The sequence below is a fragment of the Mercenaria mercenaria genome, chromosome 4 (genome assembly GCF_021730395.1).
Source record: "Mercenaria mercenaria strain notata chromosome 4, MADL_Memer_1, whole genome shotgun sequence".
Taxonomy (NCBI): Eukaryota; Metazoa; Mollusca; class Bivalvia; order Venerida; family Veneridae; genus Mercenaria; species Mercenaria mercenaria.
This window is the reverse complement of record NC_069364.1, coordinates 29,217,834-29,239,939: the sequence shown is the minus strand read 5'-3', so window position 1 is coordinate 29,239,939 and position 22,106 is coordinate 29,217,834. Positions and strand designations below refer to the sequence as shown.

General features: G+C 36.4%; 1 protein-coding gene across 1 annotated transcript; it reads right to left on the bottom strand.

The window, feature by feature from the left end:
* Positions 1–143: 143 nt before the first annotated feature.
* Positions 144–17,759, bottom strand: LOC123551348 (uncharacterized). The gene is made up of 9 exons (XM_045340207.2): positions 17,698–17,759; positions 10,896–10,982; positions 8,789–8,940; positions 6,776–6,927; positions 6,243–6,355; positions 4,249–4,336; positions 3,183–3,339; positions 1,136–1,250; positions 144–415 (listed from the first exon to the last, which is right to left on the bottom strand). The coding sequence occupies exons 2-9, from the start codon at positions 10,969–10,971 to the stop codon at positions 363–365; spliced, it is 906 nt and encodes a 301-aa protein (XP_045196142.2). The 5' UTR covers positions 10,972–10,982; positions 17,698–17,759; the 3' UTR covers positions 144–362.
* Positions 17,760–22,106: the final 4,347 nt, after the last annotated feature.

Genomic DNA, 22,106 nt, shown 5'->3' with positions numbered 1-22,106 from the left:
AAAATTGATATTAAAATTTCAAACTCAAACTCCACTGAGACTAAAGAATGTTTTATGAACACTGGGCCTGGACGCACATCCTGATGAGAGTAAGAAACGTGTTAAGTCAAACATGTCTAAGTTATATCAAAGAAAAGGAAAGATTTTAAACATTAGAACATCATTTTATTTTGTATTCGTGAACAAACTAACAAATAGTTGTCCTATTTCAGTGGTATGCAAGACATTTGTAGACATAACATTTTAAACACACTTTGAATCTGCCATGAATAAAGTTCATCAATAAATTGTGTTGATCAGTTTCAGTTTGGCGTACTATTAATGTTTGTTTTTTTATTCATGTGTAAATATATCCGCGTTGATCAAAGAAGCGACGCTAAGTAGATCATCACCAGTGTCATGAAGAAGCCGGTGCCTGAAAAATAAGGATATAGTGTACTATTAGGCAACAGTTACTATGCATCTTTAAAGACCCACAACTTAGTGAAATACTCGCCCCCCACCCCTCAAAAAGAAAAAAAAATCATGAAAACCATTCTGATATTACATGTATGTTACAGTTTCATGTGAACTACAAGGTGACAGGTGAGCAATGTATGTCCTTCCTAAATAAAGTTTCACAACTATGTGCTAATTTATTCAGCCAAATCTCTTATCACACTGAAGAAATGAAGTGTGATTTAAACTTAACTAAATACCTCAGATACTGTGTATATGGCTACATTTCAATAAAATGTTAACATTAAACAGATTGTCTTGGCTTAATATATACCACATTTTCAGTTGTACGGAAATGTATAACTGATCAAATGTTTCATCTGTTCTCGTCTTTTTTTGTGAATTTCATACTCTGAGCAGGTTAAGTTGTTACATAATCGCTACAAAAGTGATATTCCAGTTTCATTTCCATATTTCCACTCTAGTCACGCCAATAAGATTTAACGACATCGGTTGACAATAGCCGTAGCATGAGCGGACATGATAGTTATTACATTTAAAAACTGTTACGGTGCCTGGTGTAACAGGTCTGAACCCAAATGCAGATAGGAGCATATGATTTGTAGTCTGGTTCCTTTGCCACTCTTGCCCGTGATTTCCCTATCTTCGTGAAAGTAAAGAAATTAGTCCGACTTACGTGGCATGTAAGCAGCAGATGTTGTGTCAATGATGTGCAAAACTTTGCCTATACTCTTCGTATACTCGCCATTTGAACTCCTCCTCCTCCTTTTCCTTGCTGAACCGCAAACCGACTAAAAGAAATGGTCAGACATTAGCAATATCCAACAGTAACATTGATACATTTGCAAGATTAATCGAGTCATACACTTAGTGTAGGCCCAAGCCTGAAGCCGGTAACAGTAAAGCGTGTACACAACGCCAAATATATATCCTATCAAAAGCATGCGCGCCTTGTGAGAGCCGATCTTGCAAAATTCATTAGAGCCGAATACAGCATCACAGATTGAGCTACTATTATAACTAGAGCTATCACTAAAGGTGATGAATGTACCCCCCGCATGCACTGACAGTACATTGCAATTTGACGCACACAAGATTGCATAATTATGTGGACTGTATGTATATAGACTGTTTTTTAGTTACTATACTGTATATATACAAAGTCCCATAACTATGCAGAATATTTATCTAAAAGAATGTAACATGCACCATGCACAACTTGGGTTGGTACTGATCACTTGTGTGAAGTTTCATTAAACTGTGTGCAAGGGTTTGGTAGATTAGGCACGCACAAGATTGCATATGCCGACTGTATGTACATAGTATGTTAACAAGAAACAAAGTCCCATAACTCTGCAAATTTTTTTTCTAAAAGAACCTAACATGCCCCATGCACAACTACTGTTGGTACTGATCACTTGTGTGAAGTTTCATTAAATTGTGTCAAGGGGATGAGGAGAGATGGTGCGCACAAGATTGTGTCTATGTATATAGTATAGTAACAAAAAAACAAAGTCCCATAACTCTGCAATTTTTTTTTCTAAAAGAACCTAACATGACCCATGCACAACTACTGTTGGTACTGATCACTTGTGTGAAGTTTCATTAAATTCTGTCAAGGGGATAAGGAGAGATGGTGCGCACAAGAATGCGTCTACGGACAGACAGACAGACAACCTGAAACCAGTATACCCCCCCCCCCTTACAACTTTGTTGTCGAGGGGTACAATAACCCTATTATTTATAATTAAACTAGAAATGTGTCCATGGGACACAGATGCCCCCACTACATAACATTAAAATGACAATTTTTTCCTAGGTCAGGGGCCGTAACTCGTACAATACTGAATGAATCAGGACGCGAAACCCCAGGTGCACAACTGCACATGCTGACCAACATTTCTGTAAATTTTGGTAACAAATTCAAATACTTTTGGAGCTACGTGCAAATTAAAATGACCAATTTTTTACTAAGTCAGGGGCCATAACTCCTACATGACTGAATGAATCCGGATGCGAAACCCCAGGTGCACAACTACACATGCTGACCAACATTCCTGTAAAGTTTTGTGACTACGTCAAATACTTTTGGGAGCTAGGCGCGACAACATTCCTGGAAGGACGGACGGACGGACGGACAAGGGCAAATCTATATCCGCCCCCACCTCCCCCACAAAGTGGGGGCATAAAAAAAGAAAATAGTATCGACATTGAATCCGCATCACTCGACTGAAACAGACTCCGTTCCATCCTACAGGACTAAAGTCGCATGATATAAAAACCTTTCACTAGGTGAAGGTGCGGGTGGATATATCCGACTCGTGGGTAACCATTCAGACTAAGGAGGCTCTGCCGAGTTACCACAAAACAGTTACCCGAGAGTCACTTTTCCCATCTTGACATTCAACTATCGATAGATGCATCAATAGAAGAAAATAAAAGGAATGCTTTTCCTTTCGTAAATATGTTGTAAAAGTTTTACCGTAATATTTTATGGATTTACTCGTTCATTCATAAGTTACAGGACTAGAGACCTTGTATACCCCCTGTGGTGTAAGTTTTGCCAGCATCCATAAAACGCGGGAAATTCTTGTGCTTATCTAAAAATACTTTATTAGGTTATCAGACACGCGTTTAATTATGTCAAACGAAATTACTTATAGGGAAAAGCAGACATCGTATCTTACTAGCATTAAAATTTGAACTGATCGTAGAATACTTACGTCACAACTGCTACTCGATGGCGGACATACAAGAAGAGTACAAGTTAGGTACACGTTGTCCTCATCGAAGAACTTGAAAGCCTGGATCGTTGCCGATGCCTCAGTATTTTCGGCGTTCGTGGAGAAATTGGAGATGAGCTGACCGACATCGGAACACCTGTATCATAGGAAAATAATGTTCAGTTCTGTTTAGCCTTTAGGCTGAGTGAAGCCTCTACATCGTCTGCACTGTTCGCTATTCAGGCAGGAATGTTTCAGTGAACACCCCTTCGAATAATAAAATTGGTACTGCCCAAACTGAACGATAGCCCAGTCCATTTTAGAAATACAGTAGGGTAAAGATTAAGCAGGAACTGCACAAATGAACTGTTCATATAAAGAACACCCAGATTATATCGTTTATGAAATTTACTATATATATAGTATTTAAATAATTGATCGAAATAAAAGTAAATGCGCATTGTTCAAGTGAGCTTTCAAAATTATTCTAAGGTGTGTCGTACTCGTATCTAAATTTTGCTTATTGTCTATCATGTAATATCCAACGTGAGAATTCCTCCATGCAGTTGCTAAGACAACATACTCAGCGCACTTAAAGGCCTGCTCCGCGGCTATTCAAATTCTAGTGTGTGTATGCAACCCATGATTACAATAGGTAACAGTTAACGGCCACGTGCCACACATTAGCACGCAAAACCACAGGTATTTCATATAGAATTATATGTAAAATAGACTATTTTGACAGATGTCACTGTTCATAGTCAGGATTTTCATGCTTTTTAAGTGACAATTCAAGGTTAAAGGTAAGACGGCAGCAGGGCTTTAATGACAGACCCTTCCCTTTTTTATTCGTTTGGTTTGAAGTTGCACTGACAGTTATAGGTCATGATGGTGCAGAAGACCTCTGGCACTCATCCGTGCGGGCACCTGGGTAGAACCACCGAGCTTCCGTAAGCCAGACCGAATGACCTAAGATACGATCAGACGTCGCGGAGACGAGGTTAGCTATGGCTTCCCACATACATCACTATGCAAGACGTCACACAAACAAATTACTTTCACTTACCAGTCGGTGATTAAAAGAATAGAGTTTGACGACGACGAGTCGGTACCTGGGTAAGCCGTGCATGTTGTTATTTCAAGTGTATAGTTCACTGAAAGTATAAAAAGATTGCATTACAGCAAATAATTCAAAAAGGTGTGGTTGCATTATGTATAAATAGAAATTTGATATTTAACCAGAGCTGTCTGAGGACAGCAACGCTCAACTATTCAACAGCCTTGTCAACTGAATGAATACAAAAGTCGAAAAAGGGGCATAATTTTGTAAAAATGAGAGAACAGGGTTATGAAACATGCGCAGTGCTTATCAGCTCATGACAGTGGACAAGTGTGTGAAGTTTCAATCCATTCCCATGAGTGGATACTGAAATACCAGCTAACATACAAACACTTGACCAAATCGGGACGTACACGCCGACGCCGACGCATGGGTGAGTCAATAGCTCTATTCTTTTAATAGTTGAGCTAAATACAGGTACCTGGCCGGAAGTTAAGAGCTGTCAGAGTACCGCAACGCTCAACTATCCAAGAGCTGTGTCAATTGAAAGTCGGAAAATAGTTTAGTTAAAATGCAAAACAGTTATGGAACTTGTACATGTCAACTCACAGGGAACAACCGTGTAAGTTTCGATCCATTCCCAGTAGTAGGTATTGAGATACTAGCTTACAAACAAAAACTTGACCAAAAATTGCTAAGCGGAAAACGGGATTAAATTTGTAAGTAAGCAAACGAGTTATGGAACATTAACCTTGCTTTGTTTGTAAGTTCATCACAGTGAATAAGTGTATCACGTTTCAATCCATTCCCTCAAGTGGCTACCCATACCAGCTTACAAAATGTTAACAAAATCAGTGCGCAGACGCAGACGAATGGGTGGGTCTAATAGCTTTAGAAATGGTTATGCGCGGGTGGAGTTAAGCATGTGCGAGGGTGTGAATCTTGGCCTACTACGAAACATGAAGAAACTGAAGTCGAAAGAGCGTTAAGGTTTCGATGGAGGCCTTGAGAAACAAAAATCAAACAACACCAAATCATAGAAAGAAAGAGTTATTTGACATGAAAATTGAACAGCATGTAAAACATGTATATTACTTTACGAAACAAGTGTCAGTATACTGATATAAACATTGAATTTCGGAAAAGGGCTGCCTAAAGGGGCTCCACTTCCGGACAGTTAAACGCCTTTAAAAACTCACCATTTTCAAAGAACTGTTACACATGTTTGCTTTGATGCATTTGCAATAGCGTGCGAGTGGTGAAATTTCACGTAACAATGTGGAACATAGTTTTCAGCAATTGTTTATCTTTTTTCTTTACAAATGGCATTCATTTTCAAAGGGAGACAACTTTTTCTCAAATATTACTTAAAATAATCGGAAAAAGTTGTTTCCCTTTGAAAATGAATGCCATTTGTACATAAAATAATCGGGAACAGTTGTCTCCCTTTGAAAATGAATGCCATATGTAAAGAAATAATGATAAACAATTGCTGAAAACTGTGTTCCACCTTGTTATGCGAAATTTCATCACTCGCACGCTATTGCAAATGCATCAAAACGAACATGTGTAACTGTTCTTTGAAAATGGTGAGTTTTTAAAGGCGTTTAACTGTCCGGAAGTGGAGCCCCTTTAGGCAGCCCTTTTCCGGAATTCAATGTTTATATCAGTATACTGACACTTGTTTCGTAAAGTAATATATATGTTTTACATGCTGTTCAATTTTCATGTCAAACAACTCTTTCTTTCTATGATTTGGTGTTGTTTGATTTTTGTTTCCCAAGGCCTCCATCGAAACCTTAAAAGGGGTATCTTAGAAACATTGACCTTTTGAGCCACTGGCTCTAAAATCGGCAGAAACCTTCAACTGGTTGTAGCTACCATACTTTCTCAGAATCTTGCAACCAAAAGCGTTGACAGTTGGGCGGACAACGTCATTCAATAATAAGTCTTTTTTTCAAATTGACCGTGTAAAAAAGACAACCGGAACAGTTACTTACTCGGGAAGTAGATTGTCCAAATAACTGGATCTCCAACATTAGCAGACGTCGGATTTAAGTCGGATGTGATGTCATACGTAACATTCATTGAAGCCACATCGTCGATATCGATGCTGAAAGTGAAGTTAAGTTCCTAAAGAATTAATTGCGAAGAAACCAGCAGACAAATATAGAGTAAAATAGCACAGCTGCAATCACTTAGTTGAAATCTTATACAATATATAATTTACGGCTTCGATGCTGGAAGGGTGCTACCTTTGCACGTTCGTTCACTATATTTAGGAATTTCATATGAATCACTTCAAAAAGTAGATCGGAATACAAACTTGTACAGCAATAGGGCTGTACAAAAGACAAAGTTGCAGATTCTAATTTAAGTGTTTACGATTCGTTTAAAATCTCATGTTGTTTAAAACCCCTCATTTTGTGAAAATTAACAACCTGTGCTTTCTTTTCGAAAACAGACCGATTTTGAATGTAGTTTCAGTAAAACTGCTAAAAGTACATCAATTTATTAAACAAACTATACTCACGAGACTGCTAGTGTGTCGTCAACAGAGGACGCAACACCGGAATCAGAAATCTCAATACACGTGAGGTTTACAATCTCAACTTCCTGCCCACCATGGATCTGATTGGTCAACATACCACTGTAGGAGCTAAATGTAAAGAGAATCGGCTGATCCTGTTGGGGAAAAAATGAAAATGAACATTCGTACAATTGTGAAGTGTGGTGATGTTCGACGTAATATTAGTACAGGAAACATTCACTTTGCCAATGCAAAACAAATAGGAAACAAATATAAAAAGGTTTCCTAACTAAAAAAAAATCACGCTATGTTAGATGGGATGCAAATGATTTAGGACTAATTTGGTTAGCTTAGCAAACTGTTTCGCCTACGGCATAATGAATGTCCTGAAATGTACGAACTGCCTAGTAGTCTAGTGGTAGTCCGACGACCACACCGCAAGCACACGTTTTAAGCCCGAACCATCCATCGAGGCTAAATCCATTGGTGAACTAGAGGAGTTTGCTACAGATTCAAATGAGTGGATGAACAGTAACAAACTAAAAATGAATTCCTCAAAAACTGAACATATTGCCTTTGGAAGTGCCCCTCAGTTGAATAAGTTAAACATTCACGAGATAGATATTTGTGGTGATAAAATCAAGAGACAGAGTAACATCAGATATTTGGGGGCCTATTTGGACGAAACTTTAACTTTCAAAGAGCATATAAAAATAAAGTGTAGAACGGCAATGTTGAATTTTTTCCGAATCAAAAACATTCGCAAATATTTGACTCAGGATGCAACTGAAACCTTAGTGCTATCGCTGGTTATTTCGCATTTAGACTACTGTAATGTTATTTTATACGGTATTTCTGATTGTGACATCGCAAAACTGCAACGCATTCAAAATATGTGTGCGAAGTTAGTTCTGAATCGTAGAAGAAGAGACAGTTCTAAGCAGGCACTCTACGATTTGCACTGGCTGCCGATCAAAGCCAGAATAAACTTTAAGATCTTGACGTACATGTTCAATTGCCATGTTGGAAATGCGCCTGCATATTGATTGAACTCTTAACACCGAAAATCCCCCAGCGCTCCCTCAGATCCTCGGAGTCATCAGTTGACTGTTACATCGTCCCTTTCAACAAGCGAAAAACTTTTAGTGATAGAAGCTTTAGTACTATAGGGCCAAAGTTGTGGAACAATTTGCCGTTGAACATCAGACAAAGTTCTTCAATTGACTGCTTTAGGAAAAGGTTGAAAACGCATTTCTTCAGAGACTACTTTGCATTATTCTAAGTTTTGACTGAGTTTTAAACAATGATGCTGGTGACAGTGATAGAAATTTAATGTTTGTCTGTGATAATTGTATGTTAGTAGTATTTTAAAATATATCATTGACTTTAAATTAATAATTGCTATTTTGATTCGTTTTAATTAATCTTATTTAAAATATTTTATATTTAATATTTTATTTCAACTTGTATTGTAAAACGCCATTGAATATGTTTTAAATGTAGAAATAGGCGTTTAAGCAAATAAACCAGTTTCAGTTTCAGTTTCAGTGGTAGAGCGCTCGCTTCTAGTGCGGAGGAGATCGTTGGTTCGATCCCTGGCCGCATAATAACAAAGATGTGAAAAATGGTACTATAGTAGCTTCCTCGCTTGGCGCTCATCATTAAAAGAATAGTACTAGGACTGGGCACTGGGTGTCAGTATGCGACTCGGTGGGATACCATGCCACGTGTCTACGGCGTGATATTCCAGTGAGACTGCTCTATAAAGTTGGGCATTGCTCTCACTGCTGCAAGTAGACACCCTCGTTTTTTATGACTGACAAACTTGAAAACAGACGCTGTACCCGAACACAAATACACAAACTGAAAAGTACCGTAAAGCTATATTCAAGCTGTACACTTCAGTTGTCTGTTCAAGTTGTAAAACAAAATAGTTCTGTTTGAAATCATACAAGGAAGGAACTGCCAGGTAGGAAGATATTAAATTGCCAATAAAAGCTGTTCCACAATACTTACTTTATCGCATTCAGTAATTTCCGCGGTGCCAGCAGCCTCAACTCCAGTCACAGAACAGTTCTTACCGTCTGCTTCTTGGATCGCAAAGTAGTTCATGGATGAGTAATTAGTCGGCAAACCGGAAACCGCAATGGTGTTGTTTGGGTAACATGCTGAGGAAAAAAACATGCCTTTATTATTGAATTCTAAACAATGCGCAACTAAAACTGTTTGTTGTATATTTTTTAAGATTTAACATTTGTAGGGTTCCCACAAAGCAGAGGAAATAAAATTCCCTGACTTTTCCCTGACCAAAGTCCCTATTTTACACGACCAAAACTCTCCTGTTCACGGAAGCTTAGCTGGTTATAGATCAATAAGTGTTGGCTTCAATCCTCCCTGCCAGCTAAATTTAACCACCTTATAATGATAAGGGAGTAAAGTCATGTATGCTGCAATATATTTAGAAGTAATTTGTTTTGTTTTATATTACAGTAGTATGTAGTTTGCATTGTAAAAAATATTGATAAAAAGTTTAGACATGAAATGAATTAATTTAGACACACACGTTTATTGTCAAGTTAAAAATTTAGAAATAAATATTTTCACCAGAATTTTGAAAAAAAAAAAAAACCAAACTGCTGCAACTGCAATATGTAAACATACCATTTAATACGATTACAACACATTCTTGGTTTTCCACAATTTTAATGCTGGAATATTGTTCCTACTGGAAAGAACTTACCTTACACTTTTTATATATATTGGGCTATTTTTTAACCTGTCAAGTGTGCATACATAATACGCTCTGCATTTATAGGCTATTAGCTTTGTATCGGGAAATATGCACGAGTTCTTCAGCGGAAATATTGCGCGAATTTAGGAGCGCAATATTCTTCCACTGAAAAACTAGTGCATATTTCCCGATGCAAAGATAGTAACCTTTTTATTACATACGTATAGATATTATGTAAATTTCATAAATATGTTCAATAGCCTGAATAGGATTGACAATACTGAACTAAACAGAAAAAAAATAGTGCAACAACACACACTGAAGTACGTCACGCACCCGATATGAAATTCAGGCGTCAGTGTATGGAAAAATATTGACGTTTCCGGTACCAGTGTAACTTAACGGGGAATAGAAACGAGTATGTAATCATCGATATTATATACTCAAACGCAAAAGAAAGTGTGCACATTTTTCTTATACCTTTGTTGAAAGGAAAAACATATTAGATTTCAAATCTGTGCTGTAATACAATGCCACGACTAAGTGAAACTCAGCGAACTGAAGCATTAACAATGTTTCAACGGGGTGACAACGTTATTTACGTCAGCAGAACGTTTGGGTGCCGAAGTAATGTCGTAATTCTTTTGCACAAGCAATTTCAGCAAACTGGTCGAGTTCCTGTGACGTCATTCTACTGTTACGCTATGTCTAAGCGATGCCATATCAATGCTTGGTTAAATAGTAGAGGCGGTCACACACAATATTTAAACAAAATAAAGTTTGAGGAACTGGCAGCTCTTAATCATCTGACAAGATTAACAACTTCCGTTTTTGATCCCTGTAGGCTTTGAAAAGCCAAAAATCCCCATAAATGTCAAAATTAGGAAAATAATCAAAACACATCAAATTGGCCATAAACTGCACTAAATTTTGGTACCAAACATGACATACTTTTTGACAAAATTATCTACTTCGGACGACAATCTACTGCAGTTGACGAAAACCTGAGCGCACACTTTCTTTTGCGTTTGAGTACGATATTCGGTCCAACTTCGGTGCTATCCATATGATTTACGGAAAGAAATATTGGTCAAGTGTCTAAATATCATTATTGGATTGATCCAAAGTCAGCAATGTAGAAATGTCCTTACCGAACAAAGAAGTGCCGTAGGTACAAACAAATAGTTCCGTTCCATACATTTATTTAACCATCAAAATAATTTATAATTATTTTGCCACGACGGTATTTTCAGCTGTCGAACGTCAATTTGAACGTATTTTTCAGTCAATATAGTTGACTTTTTTTCTTCTGACAGCAGTTATATAGACAATTTAGTTCCCGTCTGAATAAAAGTGTTTTCAGAACACATCTTAGCAGAAAATTATACTTACTGTAAGAGTACCCTTGCACGGAATGGAACGGCAATCCCGCCATACCGAGGAAAACTAAGAATGTCCAGGCATACATGATTTCAAGCTCTGAAACAAATTAACTACTAAGCTCTGAAACGATACATTTTTACACTTTAACTGCAATTATTCATTATTCAAGTTTTGAGTTATGTTATTGATGGGTGTTTATAAAATAAACGAAAAAAAAAAACCCACAAAAAACCCCAAAAAACAACACTTTCAAATAACGTTAACTTCTATTATATATCTATTTTACACAAGTTTGACTACACTGACATATATAATCGGTCACCTTGATTTTCATGTATTTCTTTAAGAATAGGTTGAAAAGAAACTATAAAGTATACAATCACTAACAATACGACTCCCACACCACAGACTCTTTCTTGGACAAGAAAGCATTTTTACTTAAAAATTGTCAGCATCACAGCATCCGCTGGCAAGATACTAATGAAAGATCTGTACTTTTTCAATCATTTTCAAAAACAGGAAATATTGCATATTGTGTTGAATATATGAATAAAACAAAAAATCCCAAAAATAAACTATTTTAGAACTCTTCCGGGAACTATACGTTTGAGCCGAACAACGCATTTCAGACGACACAAAACTGATTGCTCTTTGTAAATAATGGCAAAGTTCACCCGAGTGAAATTGCTGAAAAAGGAGATGTCCTTACTTGTTTTAGATTTACGTCCTGTAGAAAGCAATCAACTTGCAACTTTAAATGCATGTTTGTTCTTTAATTATTCCAATATAAAAAACAGTCCGATCTTTTCCGTGAGAAACAAAACGAAGCAATTTAAATTATTTGTTTACCCTTCAACCATGTGAAATTAAAGGCATATACTATCACGAGACTCCCGTGCATTTTGAACCTCGTGGTGAATAAAGTGAATTTACTCTAAAATATGGTGCCTCAGTTGAGCCAATTATGTGTTAATTTTAGAGAATATACATGAGATAAGTGGTTATGAGATTATGCACGTGTACGAATATTTCAAAGTCTACTCTATATAATCGACGAAAGAGAACAAGTGTGCACTCGGCAAATAGCAACACTTATTATATTCAGGTGTATACTGGACACTGATCCCAATGTTCTCAATTTTCAGAATCTTGGTTCCGTAGACAGAGTACTGGGCGGCGCTACTTCCTCTGTTAAGATCGCAGTAATGTAAAGTCAAGTGTCCATTTCTGTGCCGGAATTGCAATACACATTAGCAGTTTTAAAGCAGCATGCCTCCAGATTTTGCTAAAAAATAATCTCTTTCAAACTGAAGTTTGGTCATATTATGAACATTAGAAAAGGGGGGGGGGGGGGGGGGGGGGGTCCCAGTTAGGTGTCTGCGCAAAATGTTTTTTTATTTTATTTATTCTTTGTGGTAATATACCTACATGTATTAAGTTTCATTAACAAGTGTTACTGTTACCAGTTTTGACCTACTTTTATATATATTCACATTTAAAGTGGGTGGGGTAATCTGACATGTGACCAGCCGGGAACACAATTTCTGTTATTTTTTTAAAAATGGTTCAAACCTTTTACCTGAAACTTTCATGAAAAAATAACTATGCAATTGGCATTCACACAATATGTCGCATTTTAAATTGTACTGAATACTTTTTTCATCACAGAGCCACAAAGTGGTCTAATCAAATTTACTGATTTTCAATGGACGAACTTTACCAAAAAGTTAAAACATTTTTCATTAGTTGAGATATTAAGGTGTTATTTTCAGCAGATATTATAAACTAAATAAACATTAAAATGAGAGTATATCAGTATACTCTGATTAATATTGGAAGAGTGGTACACTCTCAAACTGGGAAAAAGTGGGTGGAGTAAATAAATATTCGAAGCAACACTACAAAAATTGTGGAGTTGTTATGCAATGGCCTCATATTGTCTATTACTATCTTAATTTTATTAAATACAGCATTGATAAATTTTAACAAAAAAAATCCCACTTTATACATGTGTGTCATGGAAAAAGCATGGACCTTGAACATGACATTTAGACAAACCAAATTAACCCTGAAAGCTCAAAGTATTTAACAAAAGGTTTTGCCTGAGGCAGTATATTTTGAGGAAAGCTATTGTTCAAATTAACATTAAATTTTCTGCATTGATTTTTCCATGGCACACATGTATAAAGTCTTATTAAAGAGAAAAACGTTTTGTTAAAATTTATCGACCAAGTCTGTATCTAATAAAACTAGAATGTGTCTGTAGGACACAGGGTGTGGATATATTTACTATTTCAGGGGCCATAACTCTGGAAATAGGGGGCAGACCCTGATAAAAAATAGTAGGTGCGCAAGTTCATATCATGATAAACACTCATCAATTTATATCAAATACTTTTTGAGCTAGGCGTATCACAAGGTGAAAATGTGCATTTTTGACTATTTCAGGGGCCATTACTCTAGAAATAGGGCGCGGACCCAGATTAAAAATAGGAGATGCGCAAATTCATATCATGATTAAGACTAAGGCAAGGTTTCATGAATCTATATCAAGTACTTTTTGAGCTAGGCGTGTCACAAGGTGAAAATGTGCATTTTTTACTATTTCAGGGGCCATAACTCTAGAAATAGGGGGCGGAGCCAAACGAAAAATAGGAGGTTTGCAAGTTCATATCATTATAAAGACTCATGCAAGATTTCATCAATTTATATCAAATACTTTTTAGGCTAGGCGTGTCACAAGGTGAAAATGTGCATTTTTTACTATTTCAGGGGCAGTAACTCTAAAATTAGGGGGCGGAGTCAGACGAAAAATAGACAGTGCGCAAGTTCATATCATGATAAAGACTCTTGCAAGGTTTCATCAATTTATATCAAATACTTTTTGAGCTAGGCGCGTCACGAACTTCGGATGGACGGACGGACGCATGGACAAGAGCAAATCTATATGCCCCCACCACTCATGGGGGCACAATTAAGATAGCAATAGACAATCTGAGGTCATTTCGTAACAACTGCACAATTTTTGTAGTGTTGCTTCGAATATTTACCCCACCCACTTTTTCCCAGTTTGAGAGTGTACCACTCTTCCAATATTAATAAGAGTATACTGATATACTGTCATTTTAATGTTTATTTAGTTTACAATATCTGCTGAAAATAACACCTTAATATCTCAACCAATGAAAAATGTTTTAACTTTTTGGTAAAGTTCGTCCATTGAAAATCAGTAAATTTGATTAGACCACTTTGTGGCTCTGTGATGAAAAAAGTATTCAGTACAATTTAAAATGCAACATATTGTGTGAATGTCCATTGCATAGTTATTTTATCATGAAAGTTTCAGGTAAAAGGTTAGAACCAATTTTAAAAAAATAATAGAAATTGTGTTCCCGGCTGGTCACATGTCAGATTACCCCACCCACTTTAAAGTGAATATCTATAAAAGTAAGTCAAAACTGGTAACAGTAATACTTGTTAATGAAACTTAATACATGCAGGTATATTACCACAAAGTATAAATAAAATCAAAAAACATTTTGCGCAGACACCTAACTGGGACCCCCCCCCCCCCCCCCCCCCTTTGCTTCTAACGTATTCTAAAAGTTCCAAATCAAGAAAAAAATGACCGCGCCGGGAATCGAACCCCGGACCGCCGCGGCAATAAAGACATTTTCCCATCGTCGTAACCAATAGTGATATACCTGTAGTATTGAATAATTTCTTCAAAATATACTGTAGATATTTATAATCGAGACAGTTTACCTGGAATAAAAGCGTGACAAACGCTTTTCAATTTTTATCGAATAAAGTAGTAAAAACAGCAAATTCTAATGTGTTTCCGCAACAAAGTTTGTAATTAAGTTTTAAGGCATCGCCACTGTCGCATCTCAGTATCAGTTCATATTTTCAGGCCGAGTATTTTTCTCTTGAAAATTGCACTAAAGCCTTAACAGCTGGTCAAATTATTATCAACATAAGAAGCATATGATGATTTATAGTACATATGCCGCTTGTAAAATATTTTAGTCTCGTTTAGACCGAAAATTTACCCAAAAATATTGAAATTTTATGTGCAGTAGAACTCCAATATAAAAAGTATTACAAAGACACAATTTAGTTAATTTCATAGTACAATATGTATACTGCAAACTCCTACGGATTTTTGTCGAAATTGTTCCTGGTTATTGCATTAGACACAAAAAGACAACCCCATGTAAATTTAATTTAAAATGTTTGTACATGCATTACTGACCACAGGTAGCCAGGTAAACCTATACATAATCCTATAATATCACCTGTTTATATACATGTAAATTATGTGTGAACAGATAACACAAATTGGATAAATTGATGGTGTTGGGATTTGTGTATAATTCAGTAATCAGGTAAAATTTCAAAATAATTTCTGAAGACTTTATTCTTCACAGTCTGCTTTACAATTGGCTGTAATTATCTTTGAAATGTATTGAATATATATTGACTTTGACTGCAGATAAAATTGCAAAATTTTGTCATAAAAAATATCGAATAAAGGCATAATACAGGTAGTGAAATGCACATCCTTCTACTTGCATATGTTCACATAGATATTTAAAACATAATTATGACAAATTTATTGACTTTATAGTTACCACTTAGTCATCTTTCATTTTTATGAAAATTTGCATGTAAAATTTTGAGTCAAATGGCTGCCAGTGTAGGCGATGCCTTAAAGCCTTCTTAAGGTTTCGAAGTAGGCCTTGAAAAAAACACATTGTTTGATTTTTGTTTCTCAAAGCCTACTTCGAAACCTTAAGACGTAGCATTTATTTAAAGATATCTAAAAAAATATCTTTGTTGTCGAACGATCTGGAGGCATGCCGCTTTAAATCTATGAAATGAAAAATTGAAAAAAAAATTCTTTAAGGTAACTCGACATGGGCAACCTAGATGGCATCACGAAATTGGGGTTGGTCACATTATTTACTCGTATAGACGATATGCTGCTACAGAGGTCTAAAGATGCACTTTAATAATTTAATACACACATGTACAGTGTAAAAATTATAAAATCAAAGCAAGAAAATTAATCAATTTTGTGCACATTTTGCGGAAAATTTATGTATCCAAACTGAAAATAATTTATATCCTATCTTTGAATATGTACTTCGGCTGCTCCAACTATGAACAAAAGAACTTATCCATTGAGTTTTATGCTACTTGCTCTGTAATTTACAAATTTCAATATTTTGTTGCAAATAAATTCAGTTTCAAGGGGCTATGCAATTCCAAGAATGTGTTTATCGTAAAACTCACCCAGTCCTATCAACGGAAAGTGAACACATAGCTGTTTTTTTGGGTATATTACATTGTGTTTGACGACCATTGCATGTTCAAATGCAGAAATCCTCATCTAAACTGTCTGTATGGGGATTGGGGGGGGGGGGGGGGGGGGGGGGGGGCTAAGACTCGCGTTCCATGAGATTTCCATGCAAGTCAGTGAAGTTTTGAAATTGAAGGTTATTCAAACAGTAGCACGCACATTTGAACTAGGACACAGATTGAAAAGATTTTAAACGTTTTATAAAATTAAAATACAATCAATGTAGAATTACTAAGAGATTAACACAGCACTGAAAACACTAAATATTTGAGGATGTAAAGTGTCAGAAATAAGGACAAAGTAAAATTACACGTACTTTGAATTTTTAATGACCCTCATACTATAGGCAGGCTTTAACTTTTTAGGGTGTAAAATATAGAAATTTATAATTTACGAACGAAATTCCAGAGCAAATAAGCAGGATAAGTTCTTTTGTTCATAGGTGGAGCACCAGATGGCCATATTCAAAGATAGGAAGATATAAATTATTTTCAGTTTGGATACATAAATTTTCCCCAAAATGTGCATAAAAATTGACTAGTTTTCATGGTGAGTTTATATTTTGATTTTATAATTTTATAAATTAAATGCATTTTTACAATTGTATACGTGTGTATGAAATGATTAAAATGCATGTTTAGACCTCTGTAGCAGCATATCGTCTATATGAGTAAATAATATGACCAACCCCAATTTCGTGACGCCATCTTGGTTGTCCATGTCAAGTTACTTAAACGAAGAGCCAAGATACAAAAAAAGTACTTTTGCGTCTACAATTGTATACAAATTGTATTACCTCCAAATAGTTGGCTGTACATTTTTTTCTGTGATTTAAATTATTCTCACTGTGTTTAAACATTCTGCATAAATTCTCAAATTATATAAAACCTGAATATATCAAAATTGATTAGTTTGCGACACATGAAACCACTATCCACATCCACAGACATTTGGGGCTTTGACAAGCTCATCTTAGTATTGGTCAAGAACGTTCTACCTATTACCAATACACAGACCTATCTGGCGAACATGAACAGTTTCCTAAGCATCTAGAAGCATTTTGAGAATACCCTATAAACTATCAGGCCTAAATATACTCAAGATTCCAAACTTCTCATTTTTTACATCTATTGACCTTCCTCCGGGCAGTTTTATTTAACGTTATCTGACACACTCATGTTTAGCTGAGGTGTTGCATGTGCTTTGGAACAGCTGCATTTGAAAGCTTTGGTTCACTATATTTTCACACCATAAATGAAGGTCACCCCAAATTCAAGATGGCAGAAGTACCTTAATCTGTTGGAATATTATGATAAGAATCTCTTACTTAGCCGATTATATTCAAGAAAATGAAATTATTGAATGTTTGAAAGATGTACAATGTACAAGTGTACTACAGTATAATAAAAATAGGGTCAATAAAAATAGGTTCAATATAAAACTTACCTTGAATAACCTTTCTTCTGTGGATCCGAGCTGCTAATAACTACCACGCTATGAATCTCCTATTTATACGTAACAATTTTCCCGCCAAAAAGAAAGCGGGAAAACGAGCGGGAAAAACGAGCTCTACGTCTGCACGTAAATACCGAAACCATCAACTATTCACTCTGATGTGTCGTGTTTGCCAAATAATAGGCTGACTAAAATATCGGGGGTTTCTCAAATGACTTATAGTGTACACACTATGGTGTAACCTAGAAACAGCGCTTTAGCAAGCGGGGCGGACAGAATTGTTACTATATCTAATTGAAAACATAGCACTATTTTGTTTCTTCTAATCGTTTGCGTCTGCAAACTAGAGATACACCTATTCATATGTTTTTTTTTTTTAAAGTTGGATGCGTTTCGGTAATTTTGTACGTACTTAGTAAGCGTTTAAATACATGTTTTAATGACATTTACTTGTTTGTATTATTATCGAACTTGAAGGATTTATATATTTGAAAACCGAAATCTAGTGAAACAAATCACATTTTCAAAAACATTTGACAGCTTCTGACCTCAGATGTACGATTAATCTATCTATCGTAGTTTCGCAGTTAAGACAGACTAAAGAGGGTTCATTGAAAACTAAACTATCATTTCTTTTTTTACTTAATGAGAAAAATATTTTTATTATAATTTATATTATTCGGAAAAATTGTGATCCTAGAGAACGTAACCCGAAAATTCGACTTATTTACTTCAAATTTCGAGAGACGTTAAACTTACTGAATTTAAATTTCTATGTTTATCAAAATTTCAACTACTTACTCGATATTTCCACTTACGCAACTCGAAATTTTGCCTTACTAACTCGAAATGTTGGCTTACTTACTGGAAGTTTTGGCTAAAAATGGAATATCAAGACCAAAAAAAAAAATGAATAAAATATGGAGTCTGATTTGTGCCATTTTGTTATTTAGTTCTGTCGCAGCGATACAACGACACACGTCGTTATGAAGCCTCTGCCACACGTCGTCCAGCATTACATGATAGTATTAATTATCCCCCGACGAATATTGGAGGGATATAGTTTTGGCGTTGTCCGTCCGTCCGTCCTTCCGTCCGTCTTTCCGTCCGTCCGTCCGGAGCCATATCTAGGAAGTGGTTGGGAATATTTATATAAAACTTCACAAACATGTTCACTACTATGAGTTTATGCGGCCCGTCAAGTTTCAGTCAGATTGCCCTAGTAACACTAGTTTCTAGTGTTAACTATATAGGGTACTATAAATATGGCAATTTCTGCATCATAACTTTTGATATATTTGACCTAGAACTATGAAACTCAAATAGAATTTAGATCACCATAATGTGGTTGTGTACAAACAGTTTCGTTTGGATTTATTTTGTAAAATAGCATTAGGTAGAATTTCATTAAATTTCTTCCATTTTTTTCCATGAACATTTATTGTAAACATGTGAAGTTATGTACCCACACCTGGTCACCCCCTTAACTTGGTCACACCCCCCCCCCCCCCCTTCCCGACACCCCCCCCCCCCCCTCCCCCACCAAAAAAAAAAAAATAAAAAAAAATCATTCCTTATTTTAGATTTTTTCAAACGAACTTCATATACATGTCCACCACTATGAGGTCATGGGGCCCATCAAGTTTCAGTCAGATTGCCCAAGTTACACCAGAGTTATGGCCCTTAGAAGTGTCTAGTGTTAACTATATAGGGTACTATAAATATGGCAATTTCTGCATCATCACTTTTGATATATTTGACCTTGAACTATGAAACTTAAACCGAATTTAGATCACCATAATGTGGTTGTGTACACACAATTTCGTTTGGATTTCTTTTGTAACTTCAGAGTTATTGCCCTTTAATTGTATAAAAATCCACATATTTGTACATAACAAATTTACCATTTGGTAGAATTTCATTGAATTTCTTTCATTCTTTTTCATGAACATTTATTATAAACATGTGAAGTTGGTCACCCCCTTACCTTACCCTTGGTCACCCCCCCCCTCCCCCTCACACTCCCCCACCCATCCCCCCCCCCCCAAAAAAATCATTCCTTATTTTAGTTTTTTTTTTCTAAACCTTACTTGAATATTTATCAACGTTCAAGTTGTACCATTCTCCCACCTCGCTCCTCCGACCAGTCATGCCCAACACCGATCATGCATCCTCTGCCCCCACCCCCCGCTCCCCCACTCCACTTCACCCATTTTTTTTTTTAATTTTTCGTCAATATTTATAATCAACATGTGAAGTTTTGTGTCCTCACCCGTTCAACACCTCTTCCCCACTCCCCCCACTGCACCAACCTTGTCCCCAGCCATGTTCAAGATATCTTACTTGATTGTGTTCTCTTAAGGACATCTGTTCTTTTAAGTTCAAATGTACATGTTAAACAGCAACACCTGGTGCAAAACCACTCAAAGACAATATTTCGTTCCAGTTAAACTTCAAGCTCCCATTTCAATTAACTGCATTTAATTTTAAAAGCTAAGCTTATTGCAGTAAGCATATTCCATTCAAAAAAATTCTTTAGTCAGGATCAAAGTATCATACATTTATTATGTACTCCTTAATTAAATATTTGTTTTCTGTTAAATTGATTTTGACTAATGAAATTATTTGCTTCTTAGTAGCATCCTTAACTTTTTGCCGGATATATATTTTTGCCATTCCTCACCACAAACCCTTTCGGCGGGGGATACCAATTCGTCGAATTTGCTTGTTAAACTGGAGATAAAAGGTAGGTAGTAAGAGTTTGATATTGATGGAATATTTGTAAGTCTCTAGTGACATATTACCAGAGAATATTGCTCACTCCTATCCCGAGCGCCACTCTACACACTCCCAACCACGACCTCATATTACAGTCCGCCGCCCCCCCCCCCACACACACCCACCACCGTATAATTTTTACCCATATTATAAAGTTGTCCAACATTGGAAAAACACCTTACGCTTGCCTCAGTTAGATGGACTGTCGTGCGAGCAAACACCAGATCCCTATCTGAAACGTCAATACAACACCTTCGTGAGGGGGTTAGACAAGGATCATGGCAGATCTAATCCGAACAGTAAATTCAGCACTCGTAGAGAAATCCGATTTTACTTCATCAATGATACGGCAAGTGCAATGCAAAACTCAGGCCCTGAAGTCAGGCGACGTTTTTAGGGCTATGTTTGACGGGGTGCCATAATGACGTTTGGTGGAGTGACGTTATGCAAGGCGACATTCGGCGGGAAGGTATTTGACGGGGCGTCATAACGACGTTCCGTTGGGCGACGTTTGGTGGGGCGAAGTTCTGCGGGGGCGCTATAACGACGTTTGTCGTTATATAGCTGCGACAGAATAATTTACGCAATGTCAGAAATCAGCCACCATACAAAAAAAGAGGATAGCACAGAATGAATAAATACAGAGATATTTGGAACAACATTCCTCTTTCCTCATATGTAAAAAACTACTTTCGATTATATCAAAACGGTTTGACGAATACGGAAATGATATACGATCGACGCGTGATACGAATTGTGAACATGGACTCGAGCTCTATATAGCCTTCCGTATGTCGATCGGTCGGTCATGTGAATTCCAAAACAGAAAAATACAGACTGGCGGTCGATCAACCGACTTCCGAATAAAAACTACGACCAGAGTATCGGCGGCGGTCACCATATGGCTACATAATAAGTGACATATAGCATTGTCTTTGCAGTAGCTGGAGATCGAACATCGCAGTCCAGTTTTAAACATATAATCTTAAGTCGAAATTTCCAGATATAAAGTTGAAATGTTGAGTATTAAAGATTAGTAAAATTCCATTTCTGGAGTAACTTAATTCGAAATGTCAAGCTAGCAAGACGATATTTCGAGTAAGGTATCTCAAACTTTCGAAATATAAAGTAACTCGAAGTTTAAATTTATTACTTCATAACGTAACAAGCAGCTGGCACTAATGCTATTCCGTATAATGCAGCCTTTTGAAAACGTTTAAAATTCTATAGTAAAAGTTTATCTATTTTACAGTTCTGCTTGAAATTGTTTACGTTTGTCTTTCTTGGAAACCAGGTTACAAATGTATACAGCTCTGAATTTAAACGCCTTCCTGTTGATATCCAACATTGCTCAAATTAATGTTCGTGTACAACCTCACTCTAAAACGTTTAAAATAAAGTTATGACATAATAAGATATTCCACAAGATTGTTATGAAATAAATGAATAAAGTCGTGGCCTTAATATTACTCTAATACCATCTGAAAAAAAGCAGTTTAATACATCACTTGAATATTTTGAGATGCCCCCTTACATCCTTAATCCGGTTTACATCGTCATTGGGATAGACTTGAAATGCCTAATACGCCGTGCATAACATATGTGTAAACACGGCGTATCAT